This window comes from Heloderma suspectum, chromosome 1 (assembly GCF_057233095.1).
Source record: "Heloderma suspectum isolate Gila_16-S chromosome 1, 16-S_ref, whole genome shotgun sequence".
NCBI lineage: Eukaryota > Metazoa > Chordata > Lepidosauria > Squamata > Helodermatidae > Heloderma > Heloderma suspectum.
In genome coordinates, this window is record NC_139458.1 from 245,974,557 (window position 1) to 245,997,697 (window position 23,141).

General features: G+C 42.9%; 1 protein-coding gene across 1 annotated transcript; it reads right to left on the minus strand.

Moving 5' to 3' along the window:
- Positions 1–2,716: 2,716 nt before the first annotated feature.
- CCT4 (chaperonin containing TCP1 subunit 4) lies at positions 2,717–20,463 on the minus strand. The gene is made up of 14 exons (XM_084822859.1): positions 20,178–20,463; positions 17,604–17,656; positions 16,869–16,958; positions 16,483–16,591; positions 15,244–15,386; positions 12,882–13,003; positions 12,657–12,789; positions 11,248–11,387; positions 10,521–10,617; positions 9,981–10,091; positions 6,813–6,943; positions 6,489–6,723; positions 3,148–3,261; positions 2,717–2,877 (listed from the first exon to the last, which is right to left on the minus strand). The coding sequence occupies exons 1-14, from the start codon at positions 20,314–20,316 to the stop codon at positions 2,863–2,865; spliced, it is 1,632 nt and encodes a 543-aa protein (XP_084678985.1). The 5' UTR covers positions 20,317–20,463; the 3' UTR covers positions 2,717–2,862.
- Positions 20,464–23,141: the final 2,678 nt, after the last annotated feature.

Below are 23,141 nucleotides of genomic sequence, written 5' to 3' on the forward strand. Positions count from 1 at the left end.
TCGAAAGTCCCCAAACCCAATGCTAGCATTGAAATAATGCAGATGTAGTATGTTCCATTCACTTATATGCAAACATATTGCAGACATATTGCAAACAAGGAAACAGGTTATTACCAGATGCCCTTATTCCAGCGTCATGTATGTGCAATTTAGTTGCTGGATCTCTTGTTGGGGCATCTTTTCGATTAGCCTTTAAGCACGCTATATTTACATAGTTTGGCAGTATCCTAAGCTGTCCACACACCAGTGGGACCTACCACTAGCAGAACAGGAATTAGCTGTTTTTAAACCATTTACGCCGAGGCAACTTTATTCACATCATTTGGCTTATGAATGTCAGCACTGCCTCCTTGCACATTGTGAAGGGGTTATGGGGCATATCATGGCCAATGTTCTCTTGCATCTGTATATAGGGGAACAGCTGTAAGGTAGGCAAACTATCTTTTGGGTGGCTTACTAACCATTACTGATCTCATCTAGGAACTCAGTTTGAGGACTACGCATTACTCCTAACACAGCTGGAAAATAATTATGTGACAAGCATTCTAAAAAGTGAAGAATTTCCCAAGTGTGAAGAGACATTAAGTCATTTTTATTCCACCAGGCTTTTAGTGTATTTTAAGCTTGCCTGTTTGGATCTATTTTTATTTGCCTTTCTCCATTTTTAATTGTAATAAGATTTAATTGTTCTAAGTGTCCTTGGCGGTTCTTTTAAGGCTGACAGACAACGTAAGAATGGTTTTTATAAATATAAGCGAGAAAACATTAAGATAACAATTAAGAGCTTCCCCTTTTCTTCAGGAATCTTTAGAACAGTGGTGGGGAATCTATTTCAGCCTGAGCACAGAATTCAATTTCAGAGAACCTCTCAACGGGCCACATACCAGGAGGTGGGAGCAAAGGGGGTGGGGCCAAAAATCCACAATATGCCAGCATATTGCAGTTTAAGGGCACAATCTTATGCATGTTTATGACAGAAAAGAAGTCCTACAACTCCAAGTATTCCACCAGCTGGCCGTATGGGACTTTCTTCTGTCTAAACATGCATAGGAGAAGCATGCCAGTCTTTTAGAATGGGGAAAAAACTGCGCACACACACAAAAAGCTAGGAAACCACCGAACAATCTGGTTGGGGTGATACCTTAGAGGAACTGATGAGAGAATTCTGTTCAAATGGTCTCCTGTTATCATGTGGCAATCATGCCACTTAGAAACAAATGTAAAATTTATACCCACACAGAATTAAAGTCACCTTCACTGAGATACACACTAGGTTTAGAAGATCCAGATGCTGAGAGCAACAATAGGCAAGACATAATGTGCACCATTTATGTCAATAGGCATAATGTTAAGCACTCTTTGACCCAGTTCACACACTGCAAACAACCCACAGTTAACCAGGGTTGATAATGAAGCAGGTATGAGTGTGCCAAATCCCAACCACCTGCTCCCACCGAGTTAAATAACCCAGGAACACTCCATCCCTGGGTTGGTTTATCATGACATCCAAACCCAGAACTGAAGGTTGCTGGAAGAGAAACAATTGACTTGTAACTCAAGAAACCATGGTTTACAAGTGTGGGTTGTTCCTCCCGCAACAACCCACAATTCTGGGTATTGGTGTCATGGACAACAACCCAGAGAGGGAACATCCCTGGGCTTAGCTCAGAGCAGGCAGCCAACACACTTGCTCCCACTCATTCATGGCTACCGAGAGTTTGTTTGCTGGATTAATCTTAATTTCAAGTCCAGGGTGCTTTTTTAAATTTGTGCACTTAGGGCCCGCCAAACTGAGTCTGAAAGTTGGCACTCTTGGCCAAGTTCGGTGTTCCACGCTTCCCTAGTATGAGAAAGATTAAACCTCTGGAACTTTTAAAATTGGGTAAATACCACTTGTGTTTGCTTAGGGAGGGAGGACACTGACTGGAGGATTGTCCATGGTGACGGGAATTCTGATGCTGAGAAGGCAGCAGGGCCAAACTGAGCTCTGAGAGCATGTTGTAATTGGGCGGGAGGGGAGCTGTCATCGGTAGATTCCCAAATTTATAAATTTTTGATGCTCACCTATCAACCAGTTTAACAAAAAATGCCCTCTGCAAGCCAATGTCTCCAGCATATTTGTCTACCCTCCACAACTACACTGGGATTGTGCCAAAGTGCGAGGCCTGCATGAGAGTGAGCATCAAATGCCAGTGTCAGCCCCAGTTGCGCCCAAACCTTCCTTGCCTCTGCGATGGTGCCGAGTTGGCAATGACCAGGGCGCACATAGAGGGAGCCCAATGCTTGTAGCGCAGGCATGGGTTCCAAAGCTTGCCTCTCCACCACCATCCAGACAGGGGTTTCCAAGCGTTTCGGTTCAGACCAGTGCAACGCCTGTGTTAAAATATGGGCAGTGCGGTAGGTGCCTGGGTCTGGGAGACCGAAGCCTCCCTCCTGTACCAAGAGTCTCCTGTCTGCAATAGAGAATCTGGCCTTTTTCCCTTCCCATAAGAACATGAGAAAGAATTTATCCACAAGATTAAAATAAATAAGTTTTAGATATTTTAAAGGGGATTCCCTGTAGCATGTAAATCAGCCTGGAGAGGATATTCATTTTAATGGTATTCACTTTGGCATACAAACTTAATACGAGTAATATTAAGCAGTGTTTTTAGCAACAGATGCATTGCATCTTCAAATGTTTAGTTATAAAAAGAATTTTAAACAAGATCTGCCCTTAGAATTTGAGGTTTTATTAATTTAAATTGACAAAAGTACATGAATGTAACTGGAAGTTAAGCAGATGCCCAACACTGAGCTTCAATGAATAAGCCATGTTCCAATCTTATGACACCGTGCTGAGCTGCACTGTCTTTAGTCATCTCATCGCGTGTTTACCTGCAAAGAAAAAGAGATATATCATTGTATGGAATGATACATTTAACCACTGTATTATTTCTCAAAATATCATTGCATCTCCAATATTATTTTATATTCTAGCATTTCCACTAATAGTTATAATAGCTCTTTAAATATCATCATCAGTTATAGCTACAATACAGCATTACAACTTGCACATTAATATTATGGTATAAGACAGCAAGAGAAATTTGTTGACATCAATGAAACAAACATCTGAGAGAATCTTAGTATTCAAACTTTGCTTACCACATCATCAATCTTAAGAATACTGCGGACAGTTTCTGTAGCGAGGGTCAGAGCACTGATAGATACCAATAATGGCTGGACCACCAATTCTTCCAAGATATTGGAAATTCCACCCTACAATTTAAGAATTGCAATCTCAGTTTATAAGCATACATTTTCAGCATGAAACAATTTCTTAGGATTTTCATTATGGAGAGTCTCAAGGAAATTCACTGATTCCTCCATCCAATGGCCGAACAATTCACTGGCTACGTTTGGACATCACGTTAACCCACGGTGGCTTACTAAGCTACTCATAGTAGCTTCTTTTTCAAATAGTCCATGATGCCCTGCCACGTGACTGGGCTAATAAGCTACTGTTGGTAGCTTGTTAAGCTACTGTGTGTAACTGACTCACTCCCGTTGCCCCCGCCCCCTGTCCTCCTACCCAAGCAGTGACACTGTTTCACCTCTAAAGCGCCAGACGTTTGCAGGATCCAGACAAAACTTCATATACAGCCTCCCCCAGTCAGGAGGCACCCAATCCACCATCCAAATCCTGCGCAATTACCCAAGAGGAACAAAAATCCCAAGATCAGCAAAAAGGGGGGGTGGCTCTAAACCATTGCGGGTCTGAAGGATCGGGATCAAGCTTCACATGCAGCTTTTCCTAGTTGGGGGGCACACAATCCACCACCAAAACCTTGCACAATTAGCCCAGAGGAGCAGAAATCCCAGGCACTACAAAAAGGGGGGACAACAAATAAACCCTTGCCCATCCCCCCTATACTCAGAATACCGCCTCTTTCGGGGGGAGGGGGGCATTTTCGCTTGAAAGCCCTCAGCCCTAGAGTCATGTGGCAATAGAGGCTGGGCTGAGGTCTTTAGATCACTTTAGTAACAAGCAAAAATCCTCCCCCCACCCCCAATACAGGCTTGTCATTTGGACAAGCCTGTATTCCAGCCCGGGGGGGGGGGGGGGGCATTTTTGTTTGATCACTAAAGCAATCTAAAGACCTCAGCCCAGCCTCTATTGCCACAATTACTCTAGGGCTGAGGGCTTTAGATCGCTGAAGTGCTTTAGCAATCTATAGCTGGAGCAGAGCAGCAGCAGTTTTGACTGCTCTTGCCCCACAGCTCTGTAACCAGCCAAAATAACCCACAATAACCGCCAGACAACATAGCCACCCATGGTGGGTTAAAGAAACTCTACTGCAGACTGTGGGCTATCAGCATGGGTTATTTTGGCCTATTAAGTCATCGTAGGTAAAAAAAAAAATCTGGACAGATGACACAATAACCCATGATGGGTTAAATAAACCATTGTGGGTTATCGTGTCATCCAAACCCAGTCAGTGAACCATATTCATCCAGTCTACAAAACATTTTTCAGCATGCCACGCTTGTCAGTTTGGAAGAAAAACCAAACATTCTGTTCCTCTTTGGTATGTATGCCAGCCACTACTGACACTGACAACTGTTTAATGAAATTTTATCTGATGTTATCTTTATTAAATCAACTTTTCGTTGTTCTGACCATAGGTCTTAACAGCAATAAAATCGCAATAAAAGGCAACATAAACTGTGCCACCAAGATTCATATAAAAATCCTTGTAACGTCATTACAATGCAACCAAAAAAATGGAACAGAATTCCCATTTATCCTTATTGCAATCTATTAACATGCGTTTCCGTAGAAGACTGATGGACTTTCACTATCATGAATACAAAGCAAGCCACCTTCCTGTTTTTACTCTATTAACTTTTGACAATCAGAAGCTCATTTTTCTTCTGATTGGACCTACAAACTGAGCCAAATATTTAACTCTTAGTACCTTCCAGATTTCTGCATTTTATTTTATACCCTGCCCTTCCTTGCAAAGAGTCCAGGGCAGTGAATGGACCAATAAGACTCAGATACAGAATCACTGAGCAGATGGAACATTCCTATATTGAATGTCCAGAACAGTAGATGGCATTTTTCAAGTTAAAGTAAGCACTGACAAGTAGTTCTCACATCTAAGATAAAACTTTGGAACCAAAAGGATCATGTTGAACGAACACATCTCAATCTATGTTTAGGTCCCAATTTAGGAGATGGAACAGGTGACCTGGAGAACAGGCTTTAGAACACCCCCATCTCTGAAGCAAATTACTTTTATAATATATTACTGTTTTCTATTCAAGGTGAACAATTACCTGGATACTGACAAGTCAGGGCTTATATTTAATGAAAGGAAGGACAAAGAGGGAAGAGCAAGACCAGGAGTGTCAGAATAGCCATCCCTGCAAATCAGAACACTTAACTCCATGCATTAGACAAGAAAGAAACAGTACGATGCTTTACAAAACTTCCTATCTCCAGGGAACCCTATTTTGCCATGGCTTGTCAGGCAAGGAAACTCTCCCTGCCAGTCTGCCACAGAAATCCCTGTGCACTGCAAGGAATTTCAGGTCAAGTTCCAGAGCACATTCCTTGTTTGCATGCATCATCATGAGCCTTTTGCACTGAGGAATTCCTCTGTGCAATCCCTAGATGGTCCCCTGCAGCCACACATTATTGGGAAAAATCAGCAAGGATGAGCATGCTTTTGGGGAGCTTGACTGCCATTACTTATCTTATTAAACCACTTGATAAGGTTTCTCAGGAAACCCAGGTTCCTACCCTTACTCTGAAGAATTAATAACTCCCTCCTCTGCCTGCTTATATTGCATCAATTCAACCATTTTAAACTTAATTTAGTGAATATGTTAAGCTATTACATAGCATCTTACCAGCAACTTGTTGCAAGCCATTTCTACTGGCAGTCATATTCTATGAAGCTCAAAATGTGCTAATCTAATATCAGATTTATAAGGTTCAAGAGCAATGTATTATGAAAAGGGATATATTAATTGGGTCAACATCTTCTTTCTGACATTGGAAAGTGAACATGCTACCCGAGCACAGCCAGATTAATCAGATGTGTTCATTTGCACCTGCTGCCAAATAATACTGGAATTGTGCAAGGTATTTTGCTGGTTTGTTTCAATGACACACAATGCAGTGAACAGCATGTGAGAAGCGAAGCCAGGGATGGGCAACTTGTGGCCCATGCCTTCCAGACGTTCTGATCTACAATTCTCATCACTGCTCACCACTGGCTATGCTAGCTAAGATTGATGGGGAGCTGTGGCCCTCCATGTTTTGGCCTACAAGTCGCCCAGCACTGAACTACACCCACAAAGCAGTGAATTTGATTGAACTGCGGTCACAGACCAGCCCCACCCACAAAATAGTGAACTCCAACATCAAAAGTCAAAATTCTACAAAAGAATCAGATCATACAGGGTGGTATTTGTCTTGCCACTTCGTATATTACCTTTCTCACATTAATGCCAGCAGTTTTCTCTCCTTGCGCATGTCTGTTTCTCAGCTCTGTTACAGTAGAAATAGGATTCAGGCCTGCATTTTCAGCCAGGGTAGACGGAATAATTTCCAGGGCCTCTCCATAAGCACGCACACAGTAAGACTCCATACCACTTAAGGTACGAGAATACTCATTCAAGCGTAATGCCAACTCTATTTCTGGTGCTCCACCTCCTGCAATCAGGGCTCTGAAATTAATAATTCGCAGTTTGAAATGTTAAGAGGTATTTCTTAGATGGAATGATGATTTTACTGATACAGAACACTGATGCTGTACCTTTTCTTAACCAAACAGCGGATGACACATAAAGCATCATGAATTGAACGCTCAGCCTCTTCAATCACTAGTTTGTTGGAGCCACGTACCACAATTGTTACAGTTTTTCCAGGACTAGCACAGCCTGTAATCTGAAGTACAAACATAGTATTATTACAATATCCAGTTTTCACAGCATTCTTGCTTTGTGGATTATAGGGTTTTCAGAATCAAACTACACAGCAATGGAAGTAACAATGGCAACTAAAAAAAACTGAATACAGTCATTTTGACAATTTCTACCAGAAGTGTAATTTCAGAGGAAATAGAACTTTACATTACGTTATAGCACAGAACGAATTAGAAGTATCATATAATATTATCTCATAATTTAAACAGCAGTTATTGGTAAGTACCAAGCTTTCTCCAAATCAATGCATTAATAGTTTTTAAACAAACGACACAGTAGAAAAGTCAGCCAAAGCAACTGCACGCCTGCCTCTACAGTCATCTATGCAGATTGTGCAGAGTATGCAGATTTTGATAGTCTCGCTCACGAGGTATTAATGGTATGACTGAAGGATGTTAAGGTCAGTGGACTACTCCTTAATGGTTTTGTTAGATTTGGCAGAGGCACAGTGAGAGGTGAAGGATAGCAGCTCATTGTCCTTTGGTACCTTCTGTAGTTTCCCTGAGATCTACTTTTCCACCCACACCTATTGCTTGGCAGGTGAAAGTCTGCCAAGTCAGCTCATACAGAGGTGCCAACAGCATGCTGGTGATGATTTTTTTAATTTAAAAAAAAAATCAGGAAAAAAAACTAGTGGCCTCCTTTTCAAGGCAGCTTTATAAAAACAAGAAACAAAAAGTGCCAGCTTACTATAACTATCCAGCCATACAAAAGTCTTAAGAAGAAAAGATGTGTATTATACTCCCCTCTCTGTGAGCTTTTTGGAGGAATTGTACACCTCTTGGGGAGATCATTCTATAGCCTTGGTGCAACAAAGATAAAGACCTTACTCCTAGCTGCAATATTCTCACTTTGAGCAGACATGGCACCAAAGGAGGGCCTGCCTAGACAACCAGAGCTGTCATTGGGGACAATGTACGGAGAGGTAATTTATGGGATATGTGGGGCCCAGGCCATAAAAAGCTTTAAAGGTAAGAACTAGCACTTTGAATCAATCCCAGAGGTATACTAGCAGCTATTGCTGTTCAAAACAAGCTGTGTGCACTTCTCTAAATTTATCAAGTTGTTCTATAGCATTTTGCATTAGCTAAACGTCTAAGCTGTCTTCAAGAGAAGTGTCATATACAGCACATTCCAGTAGTAAAGCCTGGAGGTTACAGAAGCACGGATAAGCATAACAAGATCTCTATCCAAGGACCGAGTTTAAGTTAAAAATGGAGCTGAAAAGTGTTCCTGGCCACAAATGCAACCTGCTTGTCAAAAAAGCAAGACCAGATTGACCAATGCTCCAAGGCTCAATACCTGGTCTGATGGGGAGATTGCTGTCCTGCTTATTGGTGATGCTGTGAGTAATAAATTACCATCAGAGGCTTTGCCATTGTAAAAAGGGAAATCCACCATGTACCCATGTACATGTGTAGGGACCAATACAACTTGGGATAGCCTCATGGTTTCCATGAAATCTTGAGTCATGCCAGATAAGTTCGCCTCAGCATGAGCATTGAAGTACCCCAAGACAATCAACATAGGCAACTTCAACACAATGCCCAAGACCATCTCCATCAGGATGCCTACTGGGCAGCTAGGTTGGCAGTACACAAGTAGAATCCTCAATCTATCTGGCTCTAAATGTAAGCTACCACATAGACAAGACTGGATTCTGTTTTAACTGGAAAACTAAGCAGGGAAAAATAATATTGGTGATTAAGAGCCACCCTCCCCTGAGGTTACTACTGATGAGACTAGCCACCCAGGACAAGCCAAGTTAAAATAGGCCACTTGCCTCATCTTGCTGGGCTCCATTATTGCTACCAGGTTGGCATTCTCCTCCAGGTGTAAGTCATGTAGGTCTGTAATCTTATTTGTAACTTGCCTGGCATTAAATAGCAGCAAGTTCAAGGAAGAGTATTCAGGAGAAGCACCTCCCACATTTCCCAAGCTGGCAGGAAATTAGATGTGGACTTATAGGCTCTGCCCACTTCTCCACTGACCATATCTCTGCCCACCACAAAGTCTCCTCCCACAAACCAGAACATGCCCCAATGGTAATTTCTTCCTCTCTTACAAAGCACATATCAACTGTCAGCCTTTCCTACTCCAAAAGAAAACAGTTCTCTTGCCAGAGACCACACCACAACCTGGTTTTGTGGTGGTTGTGTTTGGCAGCAATGAGCAACTAGGTCCAGGGGAGATAACTGATGTTGAGTCCAAGAAAGACAGAATAGTGTTCTGTAGACCCCCATAGTCTGGAGGAGATTGGACTCATCATAGATGGCACACCCTCCAACCACTCTGCCTTGAGGGAAACTTAATTTGCACCTGTGTCTGAAAATCCAGCGTACAGTTGTGACCAGGAGTACCTTCCAGCAACCCCACCTGCTGAGTAGACTGCAGTCCTTAACAGATGGGAACCCGATGACTATCGTACATGCCCATCCAGCCCAACTAGGCTAGTGAGATGTCTACTTGAGGCTACTCTTCGAGAGTGTTGGAAGCTTCAGCTGGTGAGGAACGTAGCAACCTTCCCTCTTATGGGGTTGGGTCAGTAGAAACACTTTACTCCACTGCTTCAACAGCGACATTTTCCAGATGCAATTCAAGAGGCTGGCTTTGATCTGTAAGTTCTAAATGGCTTAGCCAATCCTGCGTTAGAGCCCACCCTGGGCCCTCATACAATCTCTTCATATCAACAAAGGACAGACTAAAAACATACTTTTTTCGTCAGGTCTAGACAGCAAGAGCCCCACAGAGTGTTCTCTCAGTAGCTGCCCCACCCTTGAAAATACCACCCTTTGGCAACACGCCAAAGTGCAACAGTCCACATAATTTGGCAATGATACAAACCCTTTTGGGGTCAGCACGACAATAGTTGAGAGATCAGGAATTTTAATGCAGTGTAATTTTATTCTGTGCAATACAGTTTTTATGCCTTATACTCATTACTTCCTCTGAGTTTCATAAGAAGACAGACTCTATAGCTAAACAAGAGTTCTCCTTACCTTTACTAGTTTTCCAGATCCATTTAAATTGACCTCTTCTGCCAGTTCAGCAGATCCCAGCGTATCACCAGTGAATTGATCAATATGAGCAACTGGCTTAGTTCCAATGGTCTTTTAAAAATAAACACACAAAGAGACCACACATTAGAAAAGGTAGAATATGATTCAGTATGCTTCACTTCACATACACTACAGCTGCAGCCCTCTACCCACCTACTTGAGAGTAAGCCCAATTGGACTCACTTCTGAGCAGACATGCAAAGGATTGCACTGTAGGAGAGTTCACAGCCTCTTTTACAGAAGCTACCTTTATTAGTGAGGTGCCATGTTACTATTTCCTCAGTAAGGAATGAGACAAATAGCAGCAGCTACTTCTTTTTCATATTGTTCCCTATCACAGCCTATGTACAACTGCGTCACAAATTCCAAGACAGCGCCATTCAGTATTATGAATAATTTCAATGTCAGACTATCAGAACTATTAAAGCCATAACCAAGTATTCACTTAAAACACAACTAGCTAACACCACCTCATCTTACCTTACATATAAATTCAATGTCTTCTCTTTCAATATCTTTAATCACCATGATCTTCATCTTGTTCAAGAAATGTAGAGCTAGATCACTTAGAGCATCCCTGAAATGAACACAGTGAATCAGCTACAAAATCAACTGCAACCACAGCATAGTTATTAGTGATAGGGAACCTACTCTGATAAGGCTGAGGATTCGCTCCAAATTCAGAAAACACCTGTTTATTCTAAGCCCAATTGGGTGTCATCAGGTGCATCATAGGTTCCAAGCTTTCCTCAAACCTCCCTGGTGAACCTGCTCTGTCTCTAATGGTAGACTGGAAAGAGGTTCCTCTGCACCCCCAGTTCCTGATACACTGCTCAGGCACTGGGAAATGTAGTTCTTCAAATGCAACTTCAGTTCTGAGAAAAAGGCTGTCACAATCCAGCCAGAAAATACAGAATTCAGCCTCACTAATAGCTATCTCTTTTAAGAAGGATTTACAGGATTCAAATCAGGTGAAAAGCACCATATAATGTACAGAAACAAAAACTCTTGATATTTTTTACTTAGGGATCTTAGAATTAATTTTCAAATATTTTAAGCATATTTTCAGAAGAGTTTAAGGAAAGAATTTTCAGAGAAAGTCTCAAGTCTAGCTGTTCAACTTCATATCAGAACAATTTTAATCCTGAATACTACCCATTATTCAATAGCAAGACTAATATGATATGAGCTACTAGGATAACCATACCGTAGAATAGATTTCTGAATGAGCAGCACATTACATCCAGTCTTCTTAATTTGCTTAATTAAATTCAGAATGTAGGCACGCTCTTCCCGCAAGACTCTGTCCATTTGAGCGTAGTCAGAAACAACAATCTGGTTATCCATCTAGCAGAAGAATGAAGAGAGAAAATTTAAATATCCGAGTGTTTTCGCATAACAACATAAAATTCACTGTCTACAGTAAAGCAATCAACTGCAAGCTCAACAGGAAAATGTCCTTTTAAGCACTGGTTTTCTTAGGACGACGCAACCAATGGCAGATTTCCTATATGCTAAGCGCTCTTTTCAGGCTCAACTTGAAGATGCATGGGCAGTCCACTGGTAGCCCACTACTTTCTGCTGGTTGTTGAGATTCTTGCAAAGAATCCTAGATTAGGTGGCTTTGGTCTGATCCTGCAAGGCACCTCTTATATACTTAACAGATCTCTTGACACAGTTTAAGCACACTTTAAGGCAAGTGCAGGGACCCGCCAAGACCCCCAAGTTTTGCCGCAAGACCCCTTGCACTCCCCTCCCCTCTGCTGCCCTTTCATCTCCCAGAGATAGGCAGCAGGGGGTGGGGGGAGAATCCCAAGCGCGGGGGGGGGGGAGTTTTGTAGGCGCTACGGAAAGTTAAGGAAAGTGGGCAGAGGTGGTGGAGAAAGCATGCAGGGGTTGGGGAATCTTGAGCAAGGGGTGGGGAGGGCGCACGGCTGGTGGTGAAGGAGGTATTGTTCCATTGACCTGAATAGAGGTGAGGAAAAAAGTCCCCTGACACACAAAAAACCAGCTTGGAGGGAAGCCCACAGCCCACCAAGGACCCTTGGGGTAATAAAGTCCTGGTGGTGGGTGGGCTCCCCCCCTCCAGCTGTTTTCTGATGGCACCCTTTTCCCCACCTCTACTGACTTGAGCAGAAGTGGTGGTGGGGGAAGACTGCTGCCAAGAAACAGCTTGAAGGGTGGAGGAAGACCACCCCCCACCAAGTCAGAATTCAGTGTGGGGAGCTCTGGTAGGCCATGTGCCCCACAGTAATTTGCGGTAGTGCCTGGGAAACTTTTTCAAATTGTCAAATCTCCCCACAGGCCCAACAAGTTTGCCTGCCCCTGCTTTAAGAACCCTTACTTTGTACATTTAACATATATCCTGATGGGCCACAGCAGTTCTACTTACAGCACAATCTACTGCGTATCTACTCAAAAACAAGTCCCACTAAGTTCAATGGGGCTTACTCCCAGGTTAGCGTGCACAGGATTGCAGCCTTAAACAGTAACAAAACAATAAATCACACAAGACTGATGTTAGCTCATTCCTATTTTAAGATTTTGTGAGACAGTGCAATCATCTTAATCTGTCAAGATTAACATATAATGAACAAATTAAACAAACCAACTTACATCTGTTTTTGGAGCTGACAAGCAAAACTGAATTAGACCTATCTTTGCTTTTTCCACTCTAGTTACGCCAGTGTTGGCCACTTTCTGAGTGAGGACCAGCCCTTCAACCAATTCACAGTCATCGATTGTTCCCCTAGAAATAAGTATTCAGTGAGCAAGTAAAGCAAAATAGGCAGTAACAGCAACAACACGCAGAACATGAATTTTTGGAAGATTACTACTTACCCAAGCTTTTTAACAATTTTGATATCTCTAAGATCCACACCAGTAGCTGTAGTTGGATCTATCACCTTCATTACAGCTTCCACACTCATTGGAGAAAGCAGACTAGAATACTGTGATACAACCTACAAGGATTTAGTGAAAAAACACATTTAACTAAATATGCTTTCTTTAGTTTGCCACACTTCCACAAGAACTTCATCCAACTGAAATGCATTTCAACCTACCTGACAGTTACATTAATTTCAACATAAACATATTTTGTTTTTTGTATTCATAATCCTAGGTATTTGGCATTTTCTGTTCTCTTAATTTCTCTCTATATATTCTGACTGATTTAAACAGAATCAAAGTAGCATACAACTTGCCACTCCCATTCCTGATCTCCAAACAGACCTTGGATTGAGCAACACAGCAACTATAATTAATTTTGTAAGTTGAAAGTATAATAGCTGCAGGGTGAAATTCAAAAAAGAAAGATATACAGTTGTAATCTCATATACACAATCTCATCATGGATGGGGAAGACCCAATCTTCATCCCTTACCTATGCTCCTGATAACCTTGATTTTGCCTATTCTAGTTCCAAATGAGTGAAAGAGCGCTACAGCTGTGTCTGAAGGTTGCAGGACTGAGACACAGCTTCATACAAAGCTGTAGTGCCCTTTTGCTCACTCACTAAAGCATTATAGCAAAAGAGTGCTACAGCTGTGCATGAAGTTGGTGCAATACGACAATGGAACCAATTCCCTAGGGATGTAGTGGGCTCTCCCACACTGGAGGCATTCAAGATGAAGCTGGACAGCCACTTGTCAGGGATGCTTTGACTTGGATTCCTGCACTGAGCAGGGGGTTGAACTCGATGGTCTTAGGCCCCTTCCAACCCTACTATTGTATTCCAAGTCTGGTCCCAATCCTGCAAATGTCCAAGGTTTTTTAGCTGCCACCCCCTTTTTTGGTGCACCCGGGATTTTTGCTCCTTTGTGAGAAATTGAGCAGGGTTTTGATGGTGCATCAGATGCTTCCCAAGTAGGAGAGGCTGTGTGTGAAGTTTGGCCCTGATCCTGCAAACCCCCAAGGTTTCATAACTACATCCCCCTTTTGGCCACACTTGGGATTTTCGCTGCTTGGTGAGTGATCGTGCAGGGTTTTGATGGTAGATCGGGTGCCTCCTGACTGTGGGAGGCTGTGTATGAAGGTTTGTCCAGATCCTCCAGGTTACAAACCTCCAGCGCTTCAGAGGTGAAACAGCACCACTGCTCAGGCAGGAGGACTGCAGTTGGGGGGGGGGGGTCAAATTACACACAGTAACTTAATAAGCTACTCACAGTAGCTTATTAGCCCAGTTGTGTGGTGAGGCATTGTGGACTATGGTGCCCTACAGATGTCTTGGACTACAATAGCCAGCATTTCTGACCACTGGCCATCCTGCCAGAGGCTGATGGGAGCTGAAGTCCAAAATATCTGGAGGACACCAGGTTGGGGAAGGCTGCCGTAAAGAAACAAAGAGACTTTAGATCTGTAAAGAGCATTAAAAAAATAAGTACTGCTTATTTTTCCCTTTTCCCCCAACATTTCCATTTTTTTCTGGAAAAAAACAGCATTTTTCCATGGCTTCAAAATTTCCAGAAATTTTACATCTCTATCCAGGATACTGAAACAGGACAGCACCAACAACAGAAGTTCAGCTCTAAGCTCAAACAACTCCTGCCCTTGATGTACCACTGGCTCACGGCCAACTTCAGTCCTTCCTTTGTATATTTCATGCAATAAGAGCCAAGGGGTTCCTGACCAATTGTGGCTATCTTTGTATTCTATCAGTCAAACTGAATCAGTATTGATACCAACCACCTTTAGGGCAAAAGTGGCAAAGGTAAACATTATACTAGTCAGTGTCGAGTACCTTGGTTTCATAAACAGGATTACTTTACGGACTTTCTTAATCTGTCTAATAACATTCCCAAAGACAAAAATGCTTCTGTACCTAAAACCATTGTGCAAAAAGCAATTCTGGAAAGTGCAGCTAGTCAAATAGTGAGAAAACCTGCACCTGGTGAAATTCTCACTATTAAAGACAACTCTGCAAGTAAGTCAGGGCATCTGATGAGAGGTGCTCGAATTGGCAAACACCCTTCCTCGAATGTTTGTGAGCAGAATTGAAGCAAACAACATAACATTCTCACCACCATTAAATATTCCCTATACCAAACACCCCACAAAAAAGATTTTTTTCTTTTGCACTTTCTTCTAAAATTATATAAGGAGGGCACCACTTGGGTCTCATTATTATACAGTTACATATAATTGGTATTTATACTGGCTGTTCCGTAACCACTTGCTTCCAAGCACTCTTTTCTATGCCCACCTTTGAACTCAATGCAGTAGTTGCACTGTTAAGTAGGGTTTCTCTGTCACTCAGCTCAAGAGGCTGCCCCATGCTGGTCAAGACTTCAACACCTTTATCCAGTGCCTTCTGGAATGACTCAGAGATGATGGTGGGGTGAATTCCTAGTCAGAATTTAAGAAACAAGTTTATTCAAACCACAGTAAATTCTTAGAGTTTAAATGAAATAGTTTGGGGAAAAATGTTTCCAGTTAAATCAGCATATAAAATATATTTTGCAGTTCTGCACATTAATATATTCCATCTCCAATTATTACCCTCACACCTATGTATTACACATGAGTTTACAACAAACCCTAGCAACAACCTAAAACTTAAACCAAGGTTTGCCAAGTTTCTTTAGAGGGAATGGGTGTTAATTTGTTTTGCCTTGACTAAAAAAAAAAAAAAAAGGCTATCGATTTTACTTTGGGCACACACACACCCCATTAACTTGAGGGATACATGATGCTTCAAACCACACATCAGGCCCATCACAGAAGGCAATACCATAGAGAGCAACAGCTGTTAGAGCAAGGAAGGGGAATGTGTGGCCCTCTAGAAGTTGGACTACAGTTCCCATCATCCCTCAACACTGGCTATGCTAGCTAGGGCTGATGGAAGTTGATGCAGTCCACCAACATCTGGAGGGCCTTCTCCACCTGTGTTAGAAGATCGTACAAGTGTATATAGATGACAGTCACTAGCGATGGCAAAATACAACACTGATTAGTGGTGAGAGTAACGGAAGCAGAAAAATATGGAGGCAACAAACACCCAAATCCAGCACACATTAGCTAGCCTTGCAAATGACAACAAAAGTTACTAGCCCACAATAAAATTGATTAACCTGCCTATGTTAGTCATTTGTGGCAAAGACAGAACAACCCAGCCTTTTGATTTACAAAACCTGCCTTGTTTGGTTACACATACCTATGTGGTTGCCCTGCAAGGAATACTTCCAGGGCAACTGAACCACCCAGTTTCGGCTATTGGGCAGTATAGAAATGTAATAAATAAATAAATACATACATACTTGAATTGCCTAAGGCAAACCAATCAAATAGTAGCTATTAGGTGACAAGGATGACTTTCTCATTTTAGAACATGTTTCAAAGGGGGGGTCACTTTATGAACAAGGTAAGAAAATATAAAGAGTTTTCCATTGAGACTATATATGCGAACATTATATATAAATGTTATAGAGAAAGTTAAACATACCTTTCTGAAGAAGTCTGGAACAGGAATCCAAGAGAGAACCGGCAATGACCACAACAGAAGTAGTGCCATCTCCAGCTTCAATATCTTGCGCTTTGGATAACTCCACCAGCTACATGTTGCCAAATGTTTAAAAAAATTATTTGCACTAAACTGCAGATAGCTTGAAATACCATCACAGCATATATATATTTTTAAGGATATATATCCTTTTCCTCAAAAGGAAAAGGCTGGCATGCAACAGCACAAGGTCTCAGGTTCTACTTCATTGTACTACAGCCTATTATTTTCTACAGGGAATGGCTAACAAACTGGAAAAGCATAAATATGTGCATAATTTGGCATCACATTGGGGCCTGACATGAAATTTGAAATTAAGTGTTACTTGCCATTTTGGCTGCAGGGTGAAGAACCTGCATCTGATTCAGAATTGTTGCGCCATCATTTGTGATAGTCACATCTCCTTTGCCATCTTGGATCTGGAAAAGCACAACCAATGGCTTTTGAAGACAAACTCAAAAGAGAGGAAACCTACAAATTAAATACAACTTTAAGTGCTGATTGATACTGCATACTAGAAACTGTATGCACTCTGTAGCCTAAGTCTTTGTACACACCATTTTAGTCAAAGAAATAGAAAGCTCATAAATTCAAGAAGCAAGAGCTATTAGAAGAAAGAGCCATTTTCATGAGATGAAAACTGAAATTAATGTTCAGGTTTGATTAGTAGAAAACTATATTTTTATGAGACTATAAATTTAGCTTTCACATATTTATGAAGTGATTTAGTTGTAACTATGTTATGCTTTAAGTTAGGGAGAAATTTAGTATTTTATTTATGATGTTTCTTTAAAAAAATGAAATTGATTTAAATTTTTAAAATCCCATTAAAAATAATGTTTATCCACCCTATCTTCTGGGCTATGTGTGGCTATTCCTAACCAAAATAACAGATCCCCCCTGACATGGAATCTTCCCCATGACAATATTCTTTGATTGAGCCTTTACTCTCTCCACTGAGAACATTTAAAGAACATTCAGCAACTTCATAGCTGTGATGGCTGAAGCCATGGGAACTCACAGGCACTGTTAAAACAAGTTTACTTTTATACTTCAAGACATACCATTTTATCCATTCCCTTTGGTCCAAGACTTGTCCTTACAGCATCTGCAACCGCTAAAATGGGGATGAAAATATAATTTTATACATCAACAATATGGTCAGTTGTGTAGCTTTCTTTGGCATTGCTTTTGTACAAAAAGAAAATATACACTGCTTACTCAAAATAATTAACAATGCCTATCTACTCCGAAGTACATCCAACTGAATTCAATGGGGCTTACTCCCACATGAGGGGGTATGGGATTACACTATTAAGGAGCAATCCTATGGCCACTATACACTGCCTAGAGAGCCATAGGATTGTTTGGTTTCTGGGAACCGAGTTCCCAGAAACAATATTCCCCACCTCCTCATAGCCGGCGTGGTTCTCTCCGCACTGGCTACATTTCCATGCTTGGAAACAGAGTGCAGACAGGGAAAGGGGGCGGGACCGTGGCAGCTGCTTTACACAGCTTCCTATTGGGTCTCCAGGCCCTTTCCCTGCCCCTCCCCAAAGCCGCGCCTAGATGGGCGAAATCGCCCATCTAGTAAAAAATACAGGGTAACCAGAGCACGGAGGAGAAGATCCCCTCCTTGCTCCAGCTGCCCTGCCTAGGATAGTCTGCACCCTTCAATTTCAGAGGCTGGTGACTATCAGGATAGGATTGTGCCCTTAGTCAACATTTATTCTCTGTATTGCACACACAAGTTTGAATCTTTATTTAGGAACAATCTTATTAACATTTTAAAAGGAAAATGTATATAACTATTGTTTCCTGTACAGAACTATATAGCAGGCTGGTGCCCCTCAGCTGTGTAGCAACAATATTATCGAGGTGTTTAAAATACCAACCTCCACATCAACACAATGCAACAGCTAGAGAAATCCCTTACTCAACAACACAAAACTAAATACAGGACTACAGAAGGTGATGCTTATTTCAAATCACACTTGGAACACTGTGCACAATACTGGTTGCCACACCTCAAAAAGGATGCTGTAGAGCTAGAAACACTTCAGAAAACAGCAGCCAAAATTATCAGAAGCCTGGACCAATTCCCCTACAAGGCAAAGTTACAACGTCCAAGGTGTTTTAGAAAAAGGGCAACTAAAGAATAGACGTGTATAAAGATAAGCATGGTGCAGAAAAAGTGGGGAGAGAAGCTCTTCTTCATCTCTCATAACACTCCTAGAACCCAGTATCATCCAACAAGTCAGAAAGGTGGGAGGTTCTGAACAGACGAACAGAAGTAATTCTTCACACAGCTCGTAGTGAAACTGTGGAATTTTCTGCCACAAGATGTAGTGATGGCCACCAACTTTGACAGCTTTAAAATTAGATTAACAAATTCATGGAGGATAAAGCTATCTATAGCTAGTCATCATGATGGCTATATCCTACCTCCAGGAGCAGAAATCGTATGTCCCTGAATACCAGTTACTGGAGAACCCTAAGAGGGGTGGGGTGCTATTCATGTCCTGCTCTTGGTCTTTCCATAGGCATCCGGCTGACAGCAGAAAACAAGATGCTGGAACAGACAGGCCTTTGGGCTGATCCAACAGGGCTCTTATGATGACTATAATTCTGTATTAGTATTCAGAAATAAAAACTCAAAACCACCTGCGTATTCTACAGCAGGGATAAGCAACCTGTTTGGGCCATGGACACATTTAACCATTTGAGAAACTGACCTGGGCAACCACCACAAACTGACTGCCATGGGAGGCATGGCAAAGAACAAATAACCTGCCCCAAAGAGTAAGTACAAGGCAGAGGTGGGGTCTGGGTGGCAACACACCAAACTATGCATTTGAGTGCACTGTTTTCAGCACCAAAAAAACCTGTTTCACAGCCATCCCAGCTGCCAGTAAGCAAATGTATTATTATTTTTAAGTGGGAGGGGTAGGGCACCTCGGTGGGCACCAAGAACCATGTCCAGGGGCACTTTGGTGCCCACACGTACCACACCGCCTACCGCTGTTCGACAGCTTTGCTCTGATAACAAAGACACGCACAAATCCAAATATCCATTTTTAGCGTATGCCTACAGCATCACCTACATATACGACACATTAAAGAGGTTCATAAACAGAAAAGACGCTACCCCCAAAGCCTTATTACTTAAGACTGCAATACTATGGAGACCACTCCGGGAGGAAGGGCCGCTGAAACCCGTGCGACTTACTTTCGGGTAAGCACGCGGAGAGCTCATCTGCACAGAAAGCAGCTATAACACCTGTAGCGCGCTATGAAAGCAGTCTAGTTTAATCTGGAGATCTTGCCGCTGACAACGAGAACGCAGAGACACCCCTTTTTCCCATTCCCCGCAGCCACGAAAATAACTCCAGAAAACCGCGGCACGAAGACCAGCAGCCCTTCGAACGGCACCATCCCAAGCACGGGCAAGGGGGCCTCCCCACCGCTGAAAGGAGCGGGGCAGGCGCACCACGCACGGGCAGGCGGAGCCCCCGTTCCCCTTCCAACGACGGGCCAGCCCAGCCGCGTCTGCCCGCCGGAAGACAATGGGCGCTCCGCTCGCTCCCCCTCCCCCCGGGCACCGCGGGCGAGTCCCCACCGGGGCCCAGCGCCGTCACCTTTGCCCGCAGAAATGTTGCTGAAGCGAATCTGGGCCGGCTTGTCCCGATCCTGGTAGGAGCCACGGTTCCCGCCAGCGCTGCGGCTCCCCGCGGCCGCACTCAGTGGTGCCCCCTTTGCGCTCGCGTTCTCCGGCATGACTGCGCCCGAGCGCCCCTCCGAAGCCCCCGATGGAGACGGATTGCTTCCCTCCGCTCTCGTGTCGGCCCCGACGAACGCTTCCCTGCCGACGCGAAGCTTCCAGAAGGCGCCGAGAACAGCCGGAAAAGAAAAGGGCCCTTCGGCGGCCGCTAACGGTAGCGCCGGCAATGACGTTCTGCCGAGGGCTGTCTATCTCATGCTCCTTTCCTCCGCACCCAAAAATGTGTTCTCCGCCGTGGGTGAACTCTGGGGACGGGCAATATAAACCGTGGCGCGTAGGAATAGGCTCCGACCAGAGGCCGAAATTCCAGCAGCTCCAGTTAGCGTCCTGGAGATGAATACGAACCGGCGAATGAGACAGCCACCTAAAGCCTTAGCTTGGGGTTTAACTCTTAACTCCCCGGAGTTCTCAATTCAATACGTTCTCAAACGTTTTTGTTTATTTTTATTTTTATTTTTTGCTGCTCTTTTAAACGTCTGGCAAAGACTTGGCTGTTCTAGAAAGCTTTTTATTGATTGGCTTTGTTTCATAATGATGACTGATGTTTATATCTTTTGTAATTTTATACCCCAACAACACAAGAGGCGACTCTGCACATGGACATCACCAGATGGTCAATATCGAAATCAGATGGATTATGTCCTTTGCAGCCAAAGATGGAGAAGCTCTATACAGTCAGTCAAAACAAGACCTGGAGCTGACTGTGGCTCAGATCATGAGCTTCTTGTTGCAAAATTTCGGCTTAAATTGAAGAACATAGGGAAAACCACTAAACCATTCAGGTATGACCTCAATCATATCCCTTATGAATATACAGTGGAGGTGAGGAATAAATTTCAGGGATTAGACCTGATAGACAGAGTGCCTGAGGAACTATGGACAGAGGTCCGTAAGGAGGTCCGTTCAGGAGGCAGCAACTAAATCCACCCCAAAGAAAAAGAAATGCAAGGAAGCCAAGTGGCTGTCTGATGAGGCTTTACAAGTAGCTGAAGAAAGAAGGGAAGCGAAAAGCAAGGGAGAAAGGGGAAGATATATCCAACTGAATGCAGAGTTCCAGAGAATAGCAAGGAGAGACAAGAAGGCCTTCTTAAATGAACAATGCAACGAAATCAAGGAAAACAATAGAATAGGAAAGACTAGAGATCTCTTCAAGAAAATTGGAGATCTCAAGGGAACGTTTTGTGCAAAGACAGGCATGATAAAGGACAAAGAAGGCAGGGACCTAACAGAAGCAGAAGAGATTAAGAAGGGGTGGAAAGAATACACAGAAGCACTATACAAGAAAGATCTTAATGTCCCTGATAGCCATGATGGTGCGGTCACTGAACTTGAGCCGGACATCCCAGAGAGTGAAGTCAAGTGGGCCTTAGGAAGCATTACTAACAACAAAGCTAGCGGAGATTACAGTATTCCAGCGGAGCTATTTAAAATGCTAAAAGATGATGCTGTTGAAGTGCTGCACTCAATATGCCAACAAATTTGGAACACTCAACAGTGGCCACAAGACTGGAAAAGGTCAATTTACGTTCTAATTCCAAAGAAGGGCAATGCCAAAGAATGTTCAAACTATTGTACAATTGCGCTCATTTCACATGCCAGCAAGGTGACGCTCAAAATTCTACAAGCTAGGCTTCAGCAATATGTGAACCGAGAGATACCGGAAGTACAAGCTGGGTTTCAAAGATGCAGAGGAACTAGAGATCAAATCACCAACATTTGCTGGATCATGGAGAAAGCTAGAGAATTCCAGAAAAATGTCTACTTCTGCTTCATTGACTACGCTAAAGCCTTTGATTGCGTGGATCACAACAAACTGTGGCAAATTCTTAAAGAGATGGGAGTACCAAACCACCTTACCTGTCTCCTTGGAAACCTGTACGAGGGTCAAGAAGCAACAGTAAGAACCAGACATGGAACAACCGATTGGTTCAAAATTGGGAAAGGAGTATGACAAGGCTGTATATTGTCACCCTGGTTATTTAATTTATATGCAGAGTACATCATGAAAAATGCCAGGCTGGATGAATCAGAGGCCGGAATTAAGATTGCCAGGAGAAATATCAACAACTTCAGATACGCAGTCGATGCCACCCTAATGGCAGAAAGCGAAGAGGATCTAAAGAGCCTCTTGTTGAGGGTGATAGAGGAGAGTGCAAAAGCTGGTTTGAAACCCAACATTAAAAAAACGAAGATCATGGCATCTGACCCCATCACTTCCTGGCATATAGAAGGGAAGAAATGGAAGCAGTGACAGATTTTATTTTCTTGGGCTCCAAGATCACCGCAGACGGTGACTTTAGCCATGAAATTAAAAGATGCTTGCTCCATAAGAGAAAAGCTATGGCAAACCTAGACAGCATAGTAAGAAGCAGGGACATCACCTTGCCGACAAAGGTCCGTATAATCAAAGCTATGGTTTTCCCAGTAGCAACGTATGGCTGTGAGAGCTGGACTTTAAGGAAGGCTGAGCGCCGACGAGTTGATGCTTTCGAACTGTGGTGCTGGAGAAGACTCTTACGAGTCCCTTTGACTGCAAGGAGGTCAGATCAGTCCATCCTAAAGGAAATCAACCCTGACTGTTCATTAGAAGGACAGATACTGAAGCTGAAGCTCAAATATTTTGGCCACCTAATGTGAAGAGAAGACTCACTGGAAAAGACCCTGATGCTGGGAAAGATTGAAGGCAAAAGGAGAAGGGGACGGTAGAGGATGAGATGGTTAGACAGCATCACCGATGCAATGAATATGAACTTGAGCCCACTCCGGGAGAGAGCAGAGGACAGGAAGGCCTGGTGTGCTATGGTCCATGGGTTTACGAAGA

What these genes read in the sequence shown, in the direction of transcription:
- CCT4 (XM_084822859.1), bottom strand. Translation starts at nt 20,316, where the DNA reads ATGCCGGAGAACGCGAGCGCAAAGGGGGCACCACTGAGTGCGGCCGCG. An exon ending in CTACTGCATTGAGTTCAAAG is followed by an intron (nt 13,004 to 15,243) that starts GTGGGCATAGAA and finishes AAATCCTTGTAG; the next exon opens with GTTGTATCACAGTATTCTAG. An exon ending in GATCTGGAAAACTAGTAAAG is followed by an intron (nt 6,944 to 9,980) that starts GTAAGGAGAACT and finishes TTTGTACTTCAG; the next exon opens with ATTACAGGCTGTGCTAGTCC.